Source organism: Bactrocera oleae, chromosome 3 (assembly GCF_042242935.1).
Source record: "Bactrocera oleae isolate idBacOlea1 chromosome 3, idBacOlea1, whole genome shotgun sequence".
Lineage (NCBI taxonomy): Eukaryota > Metazoa > Arthropoda > Insecta > Diptera > Tephritidae > Bactrocera > Bactrocera oleae.
This window is the reverse complement of record NC_091537.1, coordinates 85,457,133-85,481,347: the sequence shown is the minus strand read 5'-3', so window position 1 is coordinate 85,481,347 and position 24,215 is coordinate 85,457,133. Positions and strand designations below refer to the sequence as shown.

The window sequence follows — 24,215 nt, the reverse complement described above, 5'->3', positions numbered from 1 at the left end:
AGGCGAGGTGGTCTATGCGCTTTCTTCTGCTTTGTCGAAGTGCCTGGAATTAATATTAGCCACTTCAAAAAATGTGTTACAGACTCAAAGCACATTGTCAATTTACGAGGGTCTCTTTAGAACATAATTAGGAGATCATTGCATCACAAAATACCTACTTAAAAACACAAGTAGCTTAACCCGTCGCCAAATTTTGTACGCAAAGTGTCCATGTTACAATGTAACACATAAGAAGGCATATCGTCTTGTTGGAATTAGAGATCGGCCGCATCGATTTCATCAATTACGGGGGAAAAAGTCGGTCAACAACGTTACCGATATATAGCTCGCTTTTGATGGTTTCCTGCAATTTTGTTTGTTGACGAAGCCATTAAGTCAGAAATGGGCTTCATCTGAGATGATGAACGTTAATTTGCGTACAAATTTTGAACGTTACATGATGAAATCGCTAACCTTGCTGATTACACTTATAAAACTTGACACAAATCCATAAACAAACATGGCTACCATGAGCTGTCCAAATCACGTCATCTCTATTGGTAAACGCTGTGTATACTTTATACGGTCTCTGACGCTTCCTTCTAGGTTTTATAAACTTCGTGGCAAACTTAATATATTCTGTCGAGGGTTAAAGAAGGGGTTGTTACCTTTCCATTTTTTTTTTTGTTTTTTTTTTTAATTAGTGAAAGATTACACCTCGGGAAGTTTCACTTCTGTCGCACGCGGTTCTAAGCGCGCCATTTAAATACTTTTTACTTCAGTAAATTAATACATTTTCGTACACTTTTTTACTTTTTTTAATTTTTTCTACCAAATATATATATTATTTATTTTTCCTCCTTGTTTGTTAAAAAAATTTGCAACTTAATGCAAAGTACACTAAATCGTTATTCAAACACATGTAAATGATTAATATTTAATTATGACGTCTTCATCATGAGATTTTATCCAACATTTTGACCAATATATATCATCAATGTTGTTATAAAAATGTTTGCTAATGTTAAATAATATTTTTTCTTCTATGTTATATGTTAAACATAGCATAATCAAATGTATTTTATTTAAACGCTAATTTTCTTCTTTCTCTATACTTCCAGGTAGTTCGACGTAGAATGCTATCCAATTTTCACAAATTAATGCGGTGCTCTTCGAGCGTATTGCAATCATCAGCACCCTTGGTTGGCCGCCATGGCGGCGGCGGCGGCGGTGGTGCTGGTTTTGCCGCCGGTGTTGGTAGATCCAATTCACCAGCTTTATCCTTTAACATCAACGAGGACGATCCCAATATTGCCACTTGCTCGGGACGCGGCGACTGTCTGAACGGCACATGCCTCTGTGAGATCCGTTATGCCGGCGATGAGTGTAGTGGCTTCAATTTACCATACTATGCCGGCATCTCGGCGGTTTTCTACTTTGTCGCTTTGGTTTCCGTCGTGCAACTTTGCATCTGCATTGTGGCGGAGTATCAGCGCTTGAAACAGCCGTCGTTACTGCGCGCCTGTCGGCTTACAACACAAAAGGTCTTATACTTTCTGGTATTCGTGGCAGCATCGCTACGCGGTGCATTCTTTACGACACCGGTAAGCAATCGCGCTGAAATATATAATAAGTTATTGTTTTCATCGTCACATTTTTCATTAATTGCAGTTGGATTTACAGCCACAATGGGCCGTCACACTGATGTCTGCATATTATCCGATGTTAATGACCTGCGCATCACTCATCGTTTGCATGTGGGCTGAGGTGAGTAATAATCGCTTATGTTTGTACATATGCATGCATAAGTATATACTCGTAGATATATGAACTTCATATGAAGTGCGTAAATTTAATATTGCAAGGCAAAATTTTTGCGTGCTCCGGATCTTTGGCTCACCAAGTGGAAGCACTTACCAGTAGTAACGCTTTTTAGCGCTTATTAAGAGGCTGATGGGCTGAGCAATATTTACTGTAAATACGGCAAGCTGAAGAAACGGATGCAAGAGTTTCAAGCTTATATGAAAATATGGAGCGCCCTTATATAGCTCTAACCTCACAATCGATAAGTGAACTTGGGTATAGTAGGAAGAAACAGGTTGTTCCGACCGGGTCGGACCATAAGGATAGGGATGTTAAATTGTTGCTGTTGTAGTGACAGAAAACATTACCGAAGTAATTTCGAGGAATGGTGCCGAGTTGACAGTCCTTGGTCGGATAAAAATCCGGCTCCGTTCCGGTTACCTAGACTCGACTGTCGTGAGAACGGAGGAATGTTGGGTGAAGTTTGCTGGACTCTTACCATGCAAGATATACATATGTAGGTTTAGTATGCCAGGTTTTATTCTGTATATATAGAATTGTAATCTACTTTAACATTCATAACGAAATTACGCAAAAGTCACTCTGGTTTCACACGGCAACTAAAGCTGCGATGGTTGGTATTTGAACTCCACGATAGCCTTTTACTAGGAAGGAGTCAATGAAGGTTTTACTAGCTCCACTGTAAATGGCGTTCAATATTTGTCTGAAGTTAGTCGCGTCCTAAATTACGTATAATCTCGGTGCGATATTGTAGGGAATTCGTTTAATATTCTAAGGAAGATGTTCCGTTCTAAGCAGATGGCTGTTCAAGGGACCTCTGAAACCTGTAAGAAAATTTTTAATGAGCCCATATACCTCGAATTTTGCCTATTTAATCAAAAAAAATATTATTTTCCGTAAATAAATTTAATTCAAGAAATCAGGTATTATATACATCCGTCTCTTTAATAGTAAAACTAATAGCTTTTACATGGAAAAGCACAAATTTTTCAAATTTAGAATAAACATTCCTGTGATAACTGTGGTTTTCTGTTTATTTGAACTTCGTTCACTGCCTGTGATGTTTTTATATTTACCTTTAACAGGGTGTATTAAGTTTGCCACGAAGTGAGGGTGTTGCCCTAAAAGAAACCTCAGAGACCATATAAACTATATATGGTATATAAGAGAACAGCGTGACGAGCTGAGTCGATTTAGCTATGTACGTCCGCCCATACAAGTATATATGCGAACTAGTTTCTTATTTTTGGGATATCGTTCTGAAATTTCGCACACATTCTCTTCTCCCCAAAAAGCTGCTCATTTGTCGGAACAGCCGATATCGGACCACTATGGTATATAGTTGCCATTTAAACTGACCGATCAAAATCAAAATAAAGACATAAATAAAAATCTTAACTAACCTTAATATGACTAGAAAGTTGGTTATATAAAAGAACGTGCCTAAAAAGAGTGCCAACAACCTGTGAAATGTTCAGTGCAGACGAAGTTAACGGTTTTCTAGTTTCAATCGCTTCATAGTGACATTTTCAACTCGCATGTTATACATATTAATGTATTGTTGGTTAAAGAGATTAAAAAGCAATGTCAAAATATTCTTAACCTTAAATGATTCGATTCAAAACATTTGCCTATAACTGCTTGTCACCTTTTTTTCCTTATCTTAATACAGCGCACCACGTTAACTTACCTTTGCTAAGAGGTTCCCTCTGGCTATTTTTCAAAATAAATATTTCTTGAGCATTTACGTTAGGGTGAGCCAAAAAAAAATTAATATCGAATTTATGTGTTAAAATCTACTTTTATACAGAGAAAAAATATCCCTGGCAAGACAGGTCTGTAGCTTTTTTTTCAAAAATTAACAAAATGGCGGCTTCAGGAATTTTTTTTCTATATTTTTGGGAAAAAATCAACAGTGGTCTTAAAATCTAGAAATTTTTGAAAAAAAATCCTTCGATCAGGCCCGAGTTGTCACCAGTTCAAAAAAAATAGTTTTGAGAAAAACGCATTAAAAGTTTCTTGCAGCTGCCGCTAGCTACCTGCTCCCGAGCGCTCTTTGTTAATTGTCGAATAACTCAAAAAGTAATTATCGGATCGGTTTTCATTACAATTACCATAACTTTGAAACCGCTTAGAATAACATTTTTTACTTCGCGGATTCTTGTAAAACATAAAATTTCCTAAAAAAAAACTGAATTTTTTTCAGTGCAAAAATTTGTATGTTTAAAAGTTTTGACACTTTAACTTGCTCACCAACTGGTTTTAAGCTAATAACCACGCTTTGCAGCGATATTTTTTTCTGAATATAGGTACATTTTAACCCATAAATACGATAATGGTTTTTTTGTGTTTTGGGAACACCCTAATATACATGTGTTGTATATTTCACCTCATAATTCGATAAGAACTAATTAACTAATTAGTAAAAATTAATCATGTTAGCAACATACTGTGTGATACGCTATTTTATTGCAATCAAACCAGCACAGCTAGCTGTAATAACTTACAGAGTGCAGGTTACTCACATCTAAAGTTTTCATGGGTCATTAACCGCTCTATGGCGTTTATAAAAATAATGTGATGTAACACGCCCAATTATAAAGCAATATTAAATTTCAAAACTTTTTAAATGCCTTTTTTTCACACATGGAGTTAATTTTTTCATACTCTTATTCCCCAGTTATCGTCTAAGTAGTAGAGTTATCTAAATGTATGTTTCGTTATATTCAATTAATAGAATTATATTGAAAACTTCAACTACAAATTGTCAACAACTCTATAGTTCACTTTGAGTGCAAGTGCCCTCGATTGTGTATTATATGTACCTGGGTTAGGCGTATTTTGTAATCTCTGAACCATATTAAAGGTATAAAAATACGTAAAGCGGACTTCAGTTGATAATTCGTTGTTTTAATTTATATTTTTTTTAGTACATAGTACAATTATCGCAGTAATTAAGGAAGTCTTTGGTATTTTTTTTTTTGCTTTTTTTTTTAGTTTTTTTCCATTGTTATTTCTTTTCTACGTACAAAAACAGTAAACATTTTTTGATGAGTTTTTATCTGCGCATTTTTCTTATTATGAAAGTGCATAATAATAAATTTTTCATTAACATTCAATACGAAACGGCCAAAACGCGAGGATGTGCGTGTTTTGAAGTCAATGAAATTAAATTTAAAAAATTTTAATATTGGCTTTACATTAAATTTATTCTTCTGAAAAAAAAATTTTAAATAATGGTGTAAAAAATATAAAAATTATCGCTGATGAATTAAAGAAAAGTAGAGTTAAGACTTCAGCATCAATTTAAGTGCGCGCTCAATTAAGTGAATATGAAATTTAGTTAAAATCAATGAACAATTTTTTATGGCTTAAAAATCATAATAATATAAATATAAAGGTATTCATTTGTGGTAATTTTATGGCATTTAAAAAAATTAACAAACGATTTATAATATATTATTTGTGTGTGTATATTTGTGTAAATCACCAAATTTTTTAATAAAAAATTAATATACAAAACAAAAAAAATTTTAATAAAAATTAAAATATTTTAATAATTTAACAAATATTTATTGTGAATAAGTGTTCTAATAACAATTCGGAAATACTATGATAATTCTTTTTTTTAGATAAAAAAAAAGTTATAATGTTAAAATTTTTAATACAAATCGAATATAAAAATTAAAGGAAAAATTTAAAAATATAAAAATTCGTTTTTGCTGTTTAATATAATTATCAAAATGTATTTATTGTTGGAGCGATTTATATTAAAAAAAAAAAAAACAAATTTTGAATTAATTTGTGAAAGTGAAATATTTTTTTTTAAATATCGGGTTTTCCAATAGGAATGAAATGATTTCTAAGTGTCGTTTCGTCCATTTGTAATATGTCATGATCTGTTTTTTTTTTCATTGTATTCAGTAATGTTTACAATTTCTCCCACCTGTGCACACTATTCGTCGAATAAATACACAAAAATGTCGTTTCTGGTGCGAAGAAAATCCACAAACTATTCATGAACAACTATTACATTCTTCACCTAAATTGACAGTTTGGTGTGTGGTTTTTGGTCTGGTGAAATCATCGGTTCGTACTTCTTTTGAAATGCAGCTGGTGACACCGTTACTGTCAATGGAGAGCGGTATTGATCGCTGATAACCAACTTTTAATGGCCGCAATTGGAAGATGTTGATCTTGACAACATCTGGTTCCAACAAGACTTAGCTACGTGCCACACAGCACGTGCAATCACCGAATGCTTGCGAGAAAAGTTTGGAGATGCGATAATTTCAAGAAATTGTGACTTCGAATGGCCAGCAAGAAGTTGTTATTTAACAGCATTAAACTACTTCTTGTGGGGTTATTTGAAGTCATTGGTCTTTAGCAATAAACCAGGCTTTCTTCAAGCTTTGGACAAATGCAATTCATGACATATGACTTGATTTAGTAGAAAAAGTACTCGAAAATTGGGTTCATTGAATTTGTTGCTGCAAAAGAAGTCGTGGAGGCCATTTGATGTTGTTATGTTCTGAACCTAATTGTATCATTTGTACTACACATTACATAAAAATATTTGAATTTTCTTAACAATTAATGTGTTTTTTTTATTATATCACTTTTATTGGAAAACCCTGTATAACTACCATATCATAAAATATTACATGAGATAACAATTTTCATTTCTTTACAAAAATTTCACATATGCTCTATTTAATCGTATTATTAAATTTTAATTGGAATAAAAAAACGTTTTTATTGCAATAAAAATAATTTTTTTGTGGTAGGAAAAAACTTTTATTATATAAATTTATTTTTAATTTTTAATTGTTGTTGAAATTTGCGAGTATTAATGACTGTTAACAAAACATTTTTTATTTTAATTTAATTTTTGATGAAATTATTTATATATTATTATCTATCTATCTATTATAAACTTCTATATTTACATTTCTAAACCTTATATATAAACTTTTAAAATATTAATATTTTATTATATTTTTCAGTCGAATAGGAGCCGCTAGAAAGGGCCCACCGCATATGTTTTTCATATGTAATATTTGTTTGTTGCGAAAAGTGGTTCTTATTGGTCATATAGTTGTTATAAATTTTTAAATTATAGCAGTACCCATTGTTATAAAAAGAACACAATAATTTATCGCTTACAACTTTGCTTGCTGTTAGTTACCAATAAGGAAAAGCTTCTCATTGAATACATCAAACATTTAGAGATAGGTCGAATAACACCATAAGCTTCGTCAAGCATCTAGCAGAGATGTAAGCGCCAAATTATAGTACCTAAACAAACCTTTTGACCACTTTGTACCTTAATGCCGTGTCAAACAAAAAATTACAAATGATAAACATTCGGCGGCGTTTTCTAGCGGACAAATCAAAGCACCCCTGTAACAGTTTGAATAGTATTGTGCACATATGACATTTCGACATAGTCCCCTCCCCCCTAAGTGATGCAACACAGAAATTCACACAATTTTTAAAATCTAGTTGATTTGTTATGTGATTGTTCCTAGGTAATATTACGTTACAAATTTTTTAGAAATTTTCCAATAAAAGTGTCGCTAGCTAAAGAAAGAATCCACGTATTTTGTGCTTTTTCGCATTGATTCTTTATACAAATTTCGTTGTTGCTACTTTACGGCTTATTTTTTTGAAAATAGCTATTTGCATGGTTTAATTTAATTTGCATAAAATGATTAAATAAATTTATACTTTAATAAAAAATGGAAGCTTTTTATTCTATTCGCCGAAACCTGTGTTTTTCAAAAGTTTTGAAAAGCTTTATGAAAATTATGAGTAATTGATTTTTTTTTGTTTTTGAAAAATCCTTATTTCAATTTAAGAAATTTAAGTTATATGAGTTCACTTGTCGTCAATATTTTTCTTATCAAATTTTCTAACGCAACTAGTTCAATTTTTTAACTATTAAAAAAACTTTATATACATATATAATATCTGCCCAGACGGAACTTTATTTTCTTTTTTTGGAAGAAATTTAAAATTTTCGAAAATCTGCTCAGACCGAATTTAAAAAAAAAAATTAAGTAAAAAATTTCAATTTAAAACGTAAAAGAAGTTTATAACGGCAATAACTTTTTAAAAAATCACAACAAAGTTGCGAAATTAAACCTGAGTTTGCTTACGTATTTTGAAATTTAAAAAAATGTAATTTATGTTAAACAGATGCAATGAAAAAAATTCTAAATGAATTAGGAAATTTAAATTTTGTTTCATCAATTTTGTAATTTAAAAAAATAAAAACATATTCATTATTTCCTTAATAAACTCTACCGTAAAAATGTTCACGAATTTCTAGCCAAACAAAATGTCCGAAAAGTCGTAATTCCTTGAGTGGAAATTTACATACAAAAACTCGACTATTGTTTTTAATTTTTTTCTTCAAAAAGCGACTTCATATGTAGCATTTCAAAACGTAAGAATAAATACTAGTTTTTTTTTTCAAAACACATTTCGAAAAAGTGTTTATCCAAGTTAAACATTCTTATAAAAAGTGTGCATTTAGAAATTTTTGAACTTAATTTTTAGCCCATGTTTATGGTAAACTCAACATAGGAATAAATCACATAGGATATCAACCAAACTTTAAAAATTGCAAAATTTTCTGTGTTGCATTAACTAAATGTTTCAGAAAATGCAAGTTCATATACACGATTTTGTATATACATATATGAGTATATATATATATATATATGTATATGAGCTATCAAGAGTAATTTAATGACAAAAATATTGCCTATAAAGGCAATAAATGATAAAACTCCGTTAAAATGATATCGCGTTTAAATAAAAAAGTTGCCGAATTTAGCTTATAGTTTGCAATTTAATTTTTAACTATTTTGGAAAAATGTGTGAACGTGCATTTTCTAAAATTTACAACAAAAAAAATATATACAAATCTACATAAACATTTTATACATAAGTACGCATTATTTGTTTAACGTCAAAATAATGGTAGCTCGAATCAAAAAATATCACTAAAAGATTCGAGTTTTAAAAAATATTTGTGCTCACATTAATATAATATGTTTAAATAAATTTATGACAAAAATTAATATTGAAAATAAAAATTTTAAATTGAAAAAAAAAAATAAAAATTCTTAATATTTACTAAGAAAAAATTATTATTGTTTCAAAATAAATGCAATTTTAATAATATACGCCTACAAGGCATAAATATTCTTTTGCTCAAAATATTTGTCACTTACCGAATCTTTCCGTTTTTATTTTTTGCAGATTTTCCATTTACGCGACATCCGTTGGGAGAAGTCACAATTTCTATCGAAGAGTTTTCTCGGCTTTGTAGCATTTAACTTATTCCTCTATAGCTTATTCGGCGTTGAGGTATTCTCTTCGTTGATTGTCGCCGATCGGCAGAATTATGCGCACATCTTCAACGGCTGCTATGCAGTACTCTTGCTGATTGTGGTCGTTTTCTTTTTGATCTATGGCGTCGAAGTGTTTTTCAAATTGCGCGGCGGCTTCGTTTACGATCAGACTGGCAAAATACTGGGACCCAGCGAAGCGATTGTAAATGCCTCACAACTGCACCAGTCACGTTTGGGTCTATTATCACAGGCGATTATGTTAATCGTCATTGTGGGCTTCCTGACATCAGAGACATTGGGCGATTTCTGGAAAACAAAGTGAGTTACACATTAAAAATAAAATAAATGATTTAATATTATTTAAATTTACCTTTATTTTCTACTTTTTGTATTTTTAGAGTGCCAGTTTACTCGCGCAATTGGCATGACATTGTCTTCCGCATTGTAGAGATGGGTGTGGCTGTTTGGTTCCCCTGTTGCTTGTGGAATTCAATGGCGCCCGAACAGCTGTGGATCTTAAATCCACGTAAATTGCTGTCGCGTCAAATTGACCCATCCATACCGACCACGTCGGCGGAAACCAAAAGCCTCTCACCCGAGGAAGGTCAATCGTTTTTGACGAAAAAAGACTGTTGGATTTGTTATGATAGTGACAAGCCCGAACCGCTCATACAGCCATGTCGTTGCACCGGCGATGTTAGTTCTGTACATCATGAGTGTCTCAAACGTTGGCTCGTGGAGAGTTGTAGTTCGTCAGATGCGCAATTGTCGTGTAAAGTTTGTGGTTTCCCGTATGAAATTGAGAAGAGCAAAAAGTAAGCAATTTATTTAAGTAATATAAAGTTAAATATAAAGAAAAATAAAATTATTATAATTTTTAACTATCCCTACACTAATGAGGAACTTTTGGATATTTAGATCAGTTATATGTTATTAAATTTAATAAATTTTCATGCACTTATGGTAAAAAAAATTATTAGAAGCTTTATACCATTTTGAATTATCTTGAGTAAAAATAGCGCTAATTCAGGCTAATAAGGTCTGTTTTAAAAAAATTGTTGAATTCAACAACCGAAGTAAACTACACTTTTATGCAAAGTAAAATCAGAAAATAAATATAAAAAAAAAAAAAAACAAGAACCGATGAGTATACGCGAACTAGTACCTCAGCTTTTGAGATATCGATCTGAAATTTTGCACATGTCCTTTTCTCCCTAAGAAGCTGCACATTTGTCGAAGCCGCCGATACCGACCCACTATATTATATAGCTGTCATACAAACTGAACGATCAAAATGAAGTCCTGGTATGAACATTTTTTTTATTTGACAAGATATTTTCAAGAAATTGGACATGGATTATTGTACAAGGCAACGCTACAATCTCCAAACAAACTGTAAAGATCGGACCACTTTATCATATAGCTGCCAAACAAGCTGAGCGATGAAAATCAAGTTTTTGAATGGAAAACTTTATTTGTGAAGGATATTATAGCTTTGGTTCAAACGAAGTTAACGATTTTTCTTGTTTTGTTATAAAATTGCCTATTTTTTGAAGGTCTTGCCTAGTCTTAAGAATTTTAAATCAAAACTTAGAAATATAGCTTTTTTTTATTAATTGAATACACTTACCTTACGTGAGGTTATACTAATCTCTTCACTTATTTTCTCACTTACAAATTGCAGACTCGACTGGGAGAAGGGCTTCAACATGCAGCACTGGACCAAGACAATCATACTGATCACGCTGATGTGCGTCGCCGGCGCCAGCGCCTGGGTAGTCATTCAACTGTATGTTGATCCGCTTGTGCGCGTACTCACTGTCGGCATTGCCGTGCTTATTGGCTATGTGTGTGTCAAGTGTTTGGGTGAAAACACAGTGGTGGCATATCAACGCGCCAAAGTCAGCTCAATTAATATAGTGACGAAATCGGAAATGGAAAAGCTGCATACCATCTGTCAAGACGTTGGCGAACGGCCAACAACAACAGCGGCAGCAGCAGCGGCGGCCGCAGCTGCAGCCAGCGCTGGACCAACAGCAACAACAAGCGCTATGGTAGCCAACACTGTGCAATGATTATGACCCGATGAGGATGGTGGCAGTATTGTGGAGTCGGAGCACACACACTTGTTGGACGCTGAAGGTGAGGAGCAGCAAAAACGGCACGAGCGTTTGGTGGAAGTGAAACAGGTGAATGGCCGGGTGACAGTAGCAGCCACGAAAATAGCACCACCGAATACGATTATTAGTCTAACTAATGTAACGGAGAAGAAACGAAATAAACACTAACTGACTAGCCCGGTAATGGAAATGCGGAGTAAATGCGACAGCAATAACAGCAACAACAATGACAATTGCAACGATGACGCGACGTGGACGACAGCGCATGCGTTCCAAGGCAAGTTAATTAAGTTTGACTATGACTTTACACAACAACAGCAAATTACTGCAGCAATTATGAGAAGAAATATTATAATTATAAAAATAGAAATAGAAATACAATAATATTACTCATTTTGTTTAAGCAACATTTACAATTAACTTTCATACATACATACATACATACATACATACCTACATACACAAGGACAACTTAAAAAGCCGGCCAGACAAGCCAAAGTAAGTAAACGAGCGAGTGATGGAGGATAATTGTAATAAAATTTGCAAAAAAACAAACAAGGGCATCGCCTCGTTGGTGTTATTTTAAGTTGTCTTTTGTGCGCAAACGCGAGAACGTTGATCTGAGTTAAAAGCTAGAAAAATGTAAAACTTCTCAAGAAGTCGCGTGCATTTTTCATATATTCACATATACATAGATACGTACATACATACATACATACATACATATTTTATAATTTAATGGTATTTACCAAATCAAAGCGTAAAATCGTGATCATGGCGCAAATATGACTTGCATATAAATATTGGCATCGCATTCATTAATTTCATGTTTCTATTCACGAATTTGTTCACTTGATTCTCTATGTTAAAAAAATAAGAATTTCATTATGCATATTTTTTAACTTTTTCGTATTTCGAAAACTAAATTTTGAGCAATTTTGTGAAGTTATTCATATTTTTTCGGCAAGCACTCAAATATCGCAAATCAAAAGATGTTCAAATTGAAAACAAAAACAAAAAAATTGTATAATATGCCAAATCTACATACATACATACATGCAAACATAAATAACTGTGTACACATTTTCATTGCAAAACTTGTGTTGTAAAAATGCAATTTGCGAAAACAAAAAGCAAAAAATATTTAATATACCATACATAAATAGTAATAGCAAACAACCGTCAGTATCATTGCAATTGAGATTAACTACAAATGTTTAAGTAAAAATATGAATTAACAATAAAAGGCTTTCAAAGTACATGTTAAATTACATATACAATACATATAGTAAATAACAACTAACATATATTAACACAATAATGAAGTTTGACGCGCCAAATACACCAAAGTGGAGAAAACAATGAGCTCGGAAATATTTAATAAATTAAACTTTTTCTATCAAAACTTTTGAAAACTTGAAGCTGTAAAAATTATAATTTATGTAAGAAAATATTTTTTCTCAAAAAAAATTTTAAAATATTTTTCGAAAAAAAAAATAATATTTTTCAAAAAAAGAATTAATATTTTTCGAAAATAAAATTAAAATATTAAAAAAAAATTCAAAAAAGAAAATTCAATATTAAAACAAATTTAAAAATATTTTTCGTAAAGAAAAAACAAAAATTTGTATCAATTAAGAAAACATACAACTTTATTTATACATATATATATTTTTTGTTATGCCTAAATCAGCTCTGATTTACCTTCGAAAACGTCATTAATTACACAAATAATTGTTTTTCAAGAAAGTAAACTACATATACAACATTGTATATATATTTTTTAATTTAATTAAAATTAAAATTTTGAAGCATTCACAATTTGGAATACATTTAAATATTTCGACAAAATTTAAATATTTCTAAAACTCAAATCCGAAAAAAAAATCTAACTTAACTTCTTAACTAAATCTTAGACAATTGGGATGTTCGAGCAAGCAAATAACTGCAGCAATATTACGACACTTATGTTTTTCTGCAGAAACGCAGCTATTACTTTGGTGTACTGTAAAATTTTTGCGTCGAATATGATTGCTATACTGCCGCAGTGATTGACACTCGAACATACCCAATATGTTAATGCACAGCTTAAGGCGAATTAAGGAGTTATATCCACTTGCGAAAATATATCCACAAAACGCGTTTTTTCGTGAATTATTTTTGAACAGGTATTTCATTTAATAAAAAAATAAAAATAATATAGGTTTACAGAATCTTATGTACTTTAATAATCGGCGATTCATTTTGAAAAACTTTGGATACCCTTGATCACGTACCGAATCTCTTGGAGGACCTCCGACAAAAGCTATCAGGCGAGGAGGAAGATTTTTCTGAAAATTTCGTTTCGAGAAAAACGCGTTTAAAATTTTGGGAGCCGATTGCACTAATTAAATAAAATCTCAAATTTTCGACGAATATTCTCAATATGTACATACTTGCAAAAAAAAAATCGATTTTTTGAAATTCACAAGTGGATATAACCCCTTAAGATGATGTGCAGTCTTTCATATTGCTAAGTTATACCGACTGACTTCTTCGAGACTTGACATGGTGTTTTATCGAAAATCTTAACTAAGAATGAAAACTTTCAAATTATGATAATATTTAGAGAAATATATTATTTTTTAAGCTTTTTAGAAAATATGAATTTGTGTTGACACTGAAAAAATAATGTGCTCTAATGGAAAGAGTTAATGCGGTTGCATTTAATGGGTGTATTTGGCGATTTTAATTATAAAAAGATCATAACTAACATATTTCGAATTTTCTTTTTGCAAGATTCAAAAAAAGTTTTAAATTATTTTTACCATAATTTCATAATAGTAAAACATTTTTATCGCAATATAATTAACATTACCAATATAAATTATGGATTTTTTTATTAAAAATTAGGTAATAAAATTAATAAAAATTTATTTTTATTGAAATAATTGTTTAGTTGAAAAATGCTGAAAATTATAAATAAATATCTCAACTCTTTAAAAAAATTAATTCTAAAATGTTAGTTGCGCTCTTTTTTCACCTTCTAAACAGGGTTGCGATTTTATTAATTAAGAATTTTTAGATCAAAAATTGTAAATTTTATTTTAAAATAAAATTTAATTTTTTAATCCGGTTTTGAGAAAAGAAATTTGAAAACTATTTTTAATTAAAATTTTAGAAATAACAAAATAAAAATAAATTAATGTAAATGTCAATTAAATTTGATTAGTTTGAATGCATTATTTGCAACCCTGTTTCTAACCTTAATGTAAATTCAAAACTTTTCTTTTTGTTAATTTTTATTTATACATTTGAGATTAACATTTGTTTTATTTTTCAATCCGGTATATGAAAATAAAATTTAATTTTTCAATTCGGTTTTCGGGATTAGAAATTTTAAATTTTTTTTGAATTAAGATTTACGGGATTACAAAAAAAAATAACAATTTTATTTAAATGTTAATTCAATTCTATTTTCAATGTATAGTTTGCAACCTTGATTCTAACCAACAAAATATTACTAAAAATATTAAAAGAGATAATTTTTCATACAAATGCATATGTTAGTAACTGCAAAACTCATGCTAAAATATTTAAATGATGCTTTCTACCGATATTAGTTATTTTGCTATTGCTTTATTTTAATTTCAAAACTGCTAACAAAACAAATGTATGATTAAAATAATGAATTATACCTAAATTCTTGATTTAAACAATTAATTTATTCGAAAAAATTATGTATCTTCAATTTTTTCAAAAATATTAAGTATTAATTCAAACAAAAAATATCAACAAAATGCAAACAAAAAATATCAACAAATATTTATGTACATATTTTTCGAAAACTAAACTATTTCTATGCATTTATGAGGACAAATTGTGTAGTTTTCGAAATCAGCAAACGCTCTAAAGCGAAGTTGAGAAAATGCGCTCAAACATACAGACTTATAACATTAAAGTAGCAGAAAATAAAAATGCAGAAAGAGATACAAAAATATACTAAATAGAAGTAAATATATATTAAATGAGTTAAAAATGCATATATTGACAAAAAAAAACAGACAAAAAATTTAAAAATAAAATTGAAAAAATTAAAAATAAACTCGAAAGAATTCTAAAAATAAAATTGAAAAAATAAAAAGGAAAAAATTAAAAATAAAATTTAAAAAATATTATTAACTTAACAAATTGTGCATAAATTAATTACGAATAGTATTCAGTTCAATCATTGTACGCATTATACTGTGCAACATAATAATATTACTTACAATAAATGCTGTATATTCAAATTCAAATCATCACACATCAGAGTACGAATATTATTTATAATAACTATAGTTACATATATAAAATATTTTAACGATAACATGTATGTATGTGTGCAAACACCCACAGACGCATACATAAATAAATAATATTATTTTTAATACGAATTATATTTAAGTGCTAGTTAAGTTAATATAAATTACGATAAATACAACAACTCTTTGTTATAGAGTAAAATGAGAAAGCAAAACAAAAATTATATTAATAAAATGCAACCATGCAAACACGTATTAAAATTAAATTTAAATCATATTAATAATGAAAAATTTAATTGTAATCAAATTATTGTGATAGCAGCATACAATTCATTTATTCATTTAATCATAAAAAAATATATGCATGTAAGAAACTTTACAAAAACAAAACTAAAAGAAAACAAATATTTAAGAAAGAAAGCAACGTTTGCATTCATTTTAAACAATTTTTAATGGAACATAGCAAGTGAAGTAAGCTTAACAAATTAATTTTGCTAGTAATAAATACCGTTAAACGACCCCCCCGCAACCCCACGCGTCGACAATTACATGTGGGACGCATTTGCAAATCAACACCCTTTTTGATGCAGTGCAAGTTTTTTGCGCACTTACAACAAATTTGATAAAAAATATTATAAATTTATTCTATGTAAAGTCATTATCCGATAAGACTGTGTTCCATCTTTATCTAGAGTGCCAATAAAAGCTTTTTAGGGCGCTGCACTCAACGCAGTACGTGAAGGTTATGGAAAATTAAGCTCCTTCCACATAAACGATACGTTGCAGTTAAGGAGGTCGTCTACCTACGCGCTCTAATTTCGAGCCGACGATAGATTGCAAAAAAATGATGAACACATGATATTTGCACAAAAAAATAAAAATAATTAAAAAAAATTGAAATACAAGCAAAAACATTACCGACGCTAGAATATCCTTCACAAATAAAAAAGTTTTCATACAAGAACTTGATTTTAATCGGTCCCTTTGTATAACAGCTACTTATATGCTACAGTGGTCTGATCTGAACAATTTATTCGGATATTGTAGCATTGCCTTAAAATAAAAGACATGCCAAATTTTGTGAAGATATCTTGTCAGATTAATAAGTTTTCCGTACAAGAACTTGATTCTGATTCGATATCCGTTCAGACAGTGGTTATCAAAATATCCAACGAAAAGCACTGAAAAGGACTAACTCAAAGACATACATGTGTCTTCGGAAACATGAAATGTATTGTTGAAAGAGATGTCATTAAATCAGCAAATTCAGAACGTGGCTCTTCGAGGCACTTGATGACACTCTTTCTAATATAAGGTAGATAGGTAAAAGAGAATTCACAAAAATTGTTTAGCGACATAAAACGTGCCCTCACTAGTTTTGGGGAATGCTGCCAATTTGACAGTCGTTGGCTGGATTTAAATTCATATTACGTGAACTACTGTCGTGTTCATGGTTCAGTAGTCTCATCGGGCATTGTAAATCTCAATTATGTCGATTTTATAGAACGTGTGGTAAGTTGGACCATATCGGATCTGTTCCACAATATCTTTATGTGAATGCGGCGTTTAAGTATGCCGAAAATTTCGGCCGCTGATATTAATCGATAAATATGGATCGTCTTGTATTAAAAGTGAAGTTTCTTTTGTTAATTCCCAGATGTTTCGTTTTTTCACGTACAATGAGAACGTAAGCCAACAGAAAATAAAAAATTCGAAAATCTCATTTACGGAATTGATATCCAAATAACAACCGATGCTGTTGTAAAACTTAAAACATGTTTCCAATAATTGCTTTGGGAGATAATCATATTCTTATAGCGACTTCCAATTTTTGATCCTTTTACCTAATTTTTTCTTTTCTGCGGGTTATTCCCCTTGGTTTTTTCAATACATAGACGTCTGTTCGCGTCGATAGCGTGCAAAGGTTCTTAGGTCTGTCAGGAGAATTTTGCTCAAGCACATCGAAAATGGTCTCATTTAATGTTTTCTTGGTTTAATCATTACCATATAGTAAAATGGTTATTAAGAAGCACTTAAATCGTTTCCTCGGTAGAGTTCTTCATTTCCTTACGCAGGCTAAAGTTGCATGTGAGCCAATACAAGCATGCCAACGCTTGATCTAATTTTCCATAAACTTGTTATCCACGGGTGGGATGTTGTTGTTGTTGTAACGATTATCTAATCCCCGTTTGGGTGATAAATTCTAGATTCGTTGTCGTCGAGGTCATCTAACGGAAGGCCCAGGAAACGAGCTGTTTCGACGGGGTCGGACCATAGGGAGAGGGGTGTTAGATGAGTGGGGTTTGTTGGGCATGCAAAGAGGTGGTTAGTGTCATGCGGAGACTCATTGCATGCAGGACATGTGTTTGGCATGTCAGGGTATATTCTGGATAGGTAGGAGTTTAACCTGCTACAGTATTCAGAACGAAGTTGCGCGAGGGTCACTCTAGATTCGCGAGGCAACTCGAGCTCTGTGTCTGCAATGGGTGGTGGTTTGACTCGTATTACGCCATTCACTGAGAGGGAGTCGGTGAAGGTGTTAATGGATCCACTGTGAATGGCGGTCAGTGCCTGTCTGAAGTCCACGGGTGGGATAGTCTTCAATCTAACCCTGTTTGGATCGGTAAGTTTTAGGGTGGGATAGCCTTCAGTGCCTTCAGCGAACTTTGGTTTTCCGGTTTCGTTTTATTTTTGGATCACCATTCGCTAGGTTGTTGGACAGTTTCGGCGTCATATTCATAAATCCACGCCTCGTCACCAGTAATGATGCGTTTGATGAATGTAGGGTCCATTGCTTCGTTGTCAAGCAACTCTTTTGCGATCTCTATTCGATGCCATACCATATTTGCAAAGATTCAAATCTTTTGGTACGATTTTAGCATTGAAACCCTTTATACACAAAACATTAACCAAAATATGGTAGTTGAGTCGATCCATAAGAGATGTTGAGATCCTCTGCCATCTCTCTGATGCCAACACGACGATTTTCAAGAACTGTTTCTTTAACTATTTCGATATTTTTATACGAAATAAAAAAAGTTGCATCAACCTAGGAAATCATTTTTTTTATCTATTCTGTTTGTGCGCACAGTTTAAATGGATCAGTCCGATTCAAATTTGATCAGCTGGTAAGTTTGTTCGATAGCCTTGCCGGTACTTTCGACGATAGCTTTTAAATAAATGATAATATTGTATTTGGGAAGACGTACTACAGCGACTTTCTTTTTCTCAAAAAAGTATATTTTATTAATTTTCGGGCGTCAATACTTGTAGGTTAGTCTTCTGGTTTCCAATGATTTACTCAAATGACACAAGCACTCGCTTTTTCACTTCATCATTCGCTCATAAATGCCTTACAATATATTTTATAATATATGTTTTACACGCTTTCAAATTTTTTAGCAACATTGCATCCATATTTTGCCATGTTTCTTGGATTCAATTTCACTAAACAATATACAAGTATGTATGTGTGTAAAATTATAGACCCATGTGACGTATTAAGTCAGCAAGTAATATATATGCATGTCATTATTGCAATCTACATCACGCTCACGTATCAGAACACAATCGACGAAGCACCCAAAGTACTCCTAAACCAGAGATAAAGTGATAACAAAGTCATCTCTTACTGGAAATGAGAGCGCAATTGTTAAATGTCAAAACCTACTGAACTAAGCCAACTGTCAAAGTTCAGTAGTTTTTGATGTTTAGCAATTGGAAAAGAGGGACGGTCAGATTGAAATTCTACCAAAAAAATGTGAACAGAGAGATTTTTTGTCGCAATGAAAATTAAAGAAAACGCGAAATTGAAATGTATGTAATGAAATCGTGTGTGATACTATGCTTCGTAGCATTCATTTTAAATTTTTCTCTGTCCTAAACGCTTCCGAAAGAATCAGTTGTTTTTCAGACACTCTAATTAAAGATATCTACTCAAAGGAAGCGCTGAGAGCGTCGCTAATATTGCGTCACACATTTATTTCACTTCATAACTAGTATACATTTACTGCGTCACTAAAACACTAAACAGCATCCGTAAAGCCGCAACTTGAGCTTATTTTCAAAAACAAATCATATATATACAAATACATTGCTGCAATATAATCGTATTAATCTAATGCACTCACAAAATACATAAGCAATTTAAGTTGCACGGCATAATTTATTTATTATATAATAAGTGCAATAATTTAAATAGTTGTTATGCTTAAGACACACATGCTTTATATGTAAGCCTTAATTATTGAAAAATGTAAGTATTGTACACGTACATAAAAAATGCAATTAATTATTAGTAGTGGTTTATATGCATAGCGTTTTGGAGTTCATACATATTACATATGTAGCATATGTATATAGATTTTTACATACATACATATGTATACATACAAAATTTCATTCATAAAAAATCTTTACGAAATCCACGTCAATAAAAGATATTTAAATAGAAATTGGTCGAAGGTGTTGTCACTGTAGGATTTTGACATTATTATTAGGCGGATAACCCGCAATGGAGGCTAAAAATGTGTAATGAGCGATTAAATGTTGCAACAGTTGGATTCCATGACATGGCTTCTTAGTTGCTAATAATATTAGTAGACAACCACCTTTTTTTTTGATTAAAATAGAGGAAGAAAACAGAGGGCTGACCGAAAATGGTATTCAGAAAGCGGATCGTATAAGAATTAACGAAAGAAAAACCCCTACAGGTAGCATCCCATTTACCCCATACATGTATTTAAAGTTAAGCTAAAGAAACTAAGGTCGTAAAACCAAGTATATATAATATGTGTTATGTTAAGTATATTTATCAATATGCACCGTTTTGTTTCATATCTTGGTGCCAATTAGAAGTCAATTTCATAATGCTACTCTCATAAAAACTCTCGTCCCTAATGCCAAAAACAACTGGGACGATTTTCGGAAGCTCATGAGACGAATTTTTCAATAGCAATATCGTTCGCCATAGATAGAAACAGGTAGTAACACTTAGTTCCGGTGTATATGCTAAGGCGGATGCTTAAAAACCTTCCAAACAAGCACCCAGAACTTCTGCCGGATCACTATCGATGTGGTGCCGGATCACTATCCCTTATTAACAAAAGCTGGCCGCTTTTGGGAGTTTGGTTCCATCAGACAGTCAAATCGTTGACAGTACAGGTCTGAATTCAGAGTTTGGTCGCAGGAGACCATAGGAGATAATTCCCACCAACAGACACGCTTATATCATAAGGAAGGCTGTGGATTATTCAACTGAAAGTTTATGTTATCGAGCTTTCCGCGCTAGTGATGGTAAGTATTGCAAATGATGTACAGAAGAGCTCCAAGAACTTTAACATGTCATCGAAGACGACGGCATAGTGGGAATGGTGTTGTTCGAACTTTGATATTATTTAAGAGGTTTACTGGGCTTTAAAGAAAAGAAAATACACGGTGATAGCTAAGGAATACAAATTGAAGTTCTTAAATGAAATTGCGACGAATGCAGAAGATCTAAGGATACACCGAGTCGTCGAACTGTGTTGTCGTTAGCAAAGTAGTTTATACATTAAGTACTGAAGACATCAAATATTCTTACGGCGTTGTTACCTAGCACCTTGGCACATTTTGTTTGCCCATGTCTCGATTCGGAATTACTTTACAGAAGCAGGAGACACTTTGTAAGTTAAATGTAAAAGAAGAATGTTCGGAAAACGAAACTATGCCATATATTTCAGTCATTCAGTTTTTCTTTTTCATAGCATTTAAGTCGTAAATATAATAAATTTTATGTAAACGTCCTTTTTACTAAAAAAACACCCCAACGATTGAGTTCTAAATTTGTTTGTTATACAAAATATACGTCAGCGCGTTAGTGTGACTACTAGAATAGAGTGGCTTGGATGTTAAAAAATTATTAGTACTTATATATATAAAAATACGCGGCTAATTGAAAAATGTCTTTGGAAACAACATATCAAAATGATTTTAAGCCCTACAATGTTCGATATGATTTTTTGTATTATGCAAACGCAAATGATGCGCAAAATCAGAATCAGCAACAAAGTAAACCATATAATTGGCTGGCGCAATGCAGAGACGGTATACCGTGGAGACGACATGTCGCCGTAGTGGATATCAATGGTCCAAATACAGTGGAATGGATCTCAACACCCAGTTCGCAATATTTCGAACCACAAATCCGTAAAGGCGAACAACAATTGGAATTTGATTGGATGAAAAAGAGTGATGAAAAAGATGTGAATGAAGCTCAGATGGTCGCGGATCCGGCAACGCGCAGTGATTATTATCATAAGGTACGCTTTTCACCATGGCAATTCATCTATCCGGAAAATGAAAAAATGCCGCAAGCTCAAAGCGAACTCTATCAACGGTCATGTCCTTATAATGCGCAAAGTGTAAAGTATTAGTGCTGTTGGTTCGAGGAACATTTTGAGTCGAAATTGTATATGAAATATGATATTCAGAATATCATTTAGTTTTTTGTCTTGTTCAATTTGGAAATAAAATTTGATGTTCGTGTAAATTAACTAAAGTGGAAACTGGGGAAAAATGGAGTGACTTGGTAATGTTTAAATTTGAACTCTGTGTGTTGAACTTCTTCAAGGAAATCTAATAAAACATCGATTCTAATAGCTTTCCTTCGCGCATTTAATCTAATATTGCTAACTCAATCTGGAAACAGTAGAAAAGCTCTCTGCTTTGGTTCCGAAATTTAAAGAGAACTTATCAGCAAATTTCTATGCTTTCTACTTTCAATATCAGAAAATTTATTTCGAGAAGTAGTAGTAAGTCCAGTGTAGAAATACGGCAGAACATCAATTCTAAAAAGTCTTCCTTTCGACCCTAAATAATTCAGTCAAATCTAATTATGCTACCTCCTTCTGGATACAGTAGAAAAGCTCTACGAGGCTTTCAATTCCCAATATAAAAAATTTGGTTATCATTGTACTTTTTCGGCCGACCAGGAGACGAGCTCTATATAGGTGAAATAAGCCGAAAATAAATTGATTGTTTCGTTAACTGTATGGCATGTAGCGCCGTCTTATTGGAACCAGAGGTCCTCCACATAATTCCCTCTGCCCGTAGAGTACACCAAACAGTGCCTTTTTGGGGATGACGTGGCGTCCTAACAATGGCTTGTGGAGTATCATCACTCCAAGTCCGACTATTTTGTTTATTAACGTAGCCATTCAACCAAAGGTGAGCTTTATCGCATCGGTGGTGAGCCCATCTCGTTGTAGCCGAATAAGCGATGCGATGGTCAATTCAAAAAATGGCCAAAGCAAAAAAAAATTAGTATAAATCAAGTAATAGCTATCAAAAAGACCAACTCCGAAAAAAGTATTGGATCATTGAAAACCACACGCCTAAAAAACACTCTTTACTTGCGTAGTTCGAGCTTTATCTTTTTGGATCCGGGTTTTATGCTACCAAGCACCGTCGTCTGGGCAACATTCTACAAAAAATGGTAGAGACGAAAATGCAAGATTAAATAATGATAGGTAACACTATGTAACAACTAACTGCAGTTAACATATTTACCACTTACACAAGTCATCTTCTCACTTATCACATTAGCCTTGTTTGAAATGAAAATGGAGTTATGAAGCTTTAAATATTTCTTTCTCAAAACAATATAAACAAAAAAATTCACAAAATAACCGATGGACAAAATATAAATTCAAAATCAAGCAAAACCGGAATACTATGAACACTCTTTATACATTCGATAGGAACTAGTGATCGCTAATATTCGCAGCATGTATCACTTAACGCTGGATGATGCTATTGCCAAAAACATATGTGAGTGCAGAACGACAACCTATCGGGATGACTACCAACCACATGCATTGCCGCGCCATAATATAGACCCAATTTTCTTGAGGGAACGGGAAAATGTGTACAGAAGATGTGCTATCATCGATGTGCATGTACCAAATAAAAATGATCCGCACGGACAATGTGAAACTTGTAAATTGCCCGAGTGGTTACGACTAGATTCGAAGAATATCGCACAGTGTCGTGAGAGAATACTACCTTTACACATAACAGCCGAACAACATCGTGGCATAAAGGATAATAATATTCCAAAATGCGAAGAATTAAAATTGAATCGATTCTATGAAAATTCTATGTCTGCGACATATCCGCAATTGTATAGAAGCATCAATGGCAAGCACATCTGTGACGAGACCACAAGGAGAAGCTCACTGAGATGTTACATATGAGTTTACAAACAGAAACCATAAGAAGTTTAATGATAAAACTATCTCGGAGGAGACTTTACATATAAGGGGAAGAAAGAGTGATACAAAGGCGAATATTAGTTGCGAGTTTTTGGAAAATAAATAAGTTTTAGTATATAGAAACATGTACGAAACCAGGTGCAGCTCACAGGTTTCTATGGAATCACTAGAAAAAAAAAGAAAGCTTCTGTGTTTCATACGTGTTTCCTTAATACTTTTAAGCAAAATCAATAAAAACAAAAATACAGTAAAAATCCAGAAATAAAAAATATTGGCTCTCGTGTCAGTTTTAGGGATGTCGGTCTCAACTTAATCGATGAATTGCTAACTGAGAATAAATTTCTATAATTGTTGGACCAAAGTAATAGAAGTGTTAAACTAGCCTTTCTAGAG

The 24,215-nt window shown here is 32.3% G+C and overlaps 1 protein-coding gene and 1 long non-coding RNA gene across 5 annotated transcripts in view; both read left to right on the top strand.

Moving 5' to 3' along the window:
- Positions 1-15,791, top strand: part of LOC106627180 (uncharacterized) — a 57,433-nt gene extending 41,642 nt beyond the window's left edge. For all 4 annotated transcript variants that reach the window (XM_036370411.2, XM_070107107.1, XM_036370408.2 and 1 more), the window contains 5 exons: positions 1,101-1,583; positions 1,651-1,746; positions 9,076-9,485; positions 9,566-9,982; positions 10,852-15,791. In XM_036370411.2, the coding sequence (XP_036226304.2) occupies positions 1,116-1,583; positions 1,651-1,746; positions 9,076-9,485; positions 9,566-9,982; positions 10,852-11,242 (1,782 nt within the window). In that variant the 5' untranslated portion in view covers positions 1,101-1,115 and the 3' untranslated portion in view covers positions 11,243-15,791. The remainder of the gene's footprint in view (positions 1-1,100; positions 1,584-1,650; positions 1,747-9,075; positions 9,486-9,565; positions 9,983-10,851) is intronic.
- Positions 15,792-22,538: 6,747 nt separating this feature from the next.
- Positions 22,539-23,767, top strand: LOC138856325 (uncharacterized). Its single transcript, XR_011395520.1, has 2 exons — positions 22,539-23,078; positions 23,155-23,767. It is a non-coding gene; the product is annotated as an uncharacterized lncRNA (long non-coding RNA).
- Positions 23,768-24,215: the final 448 nt, after the last annotated feature.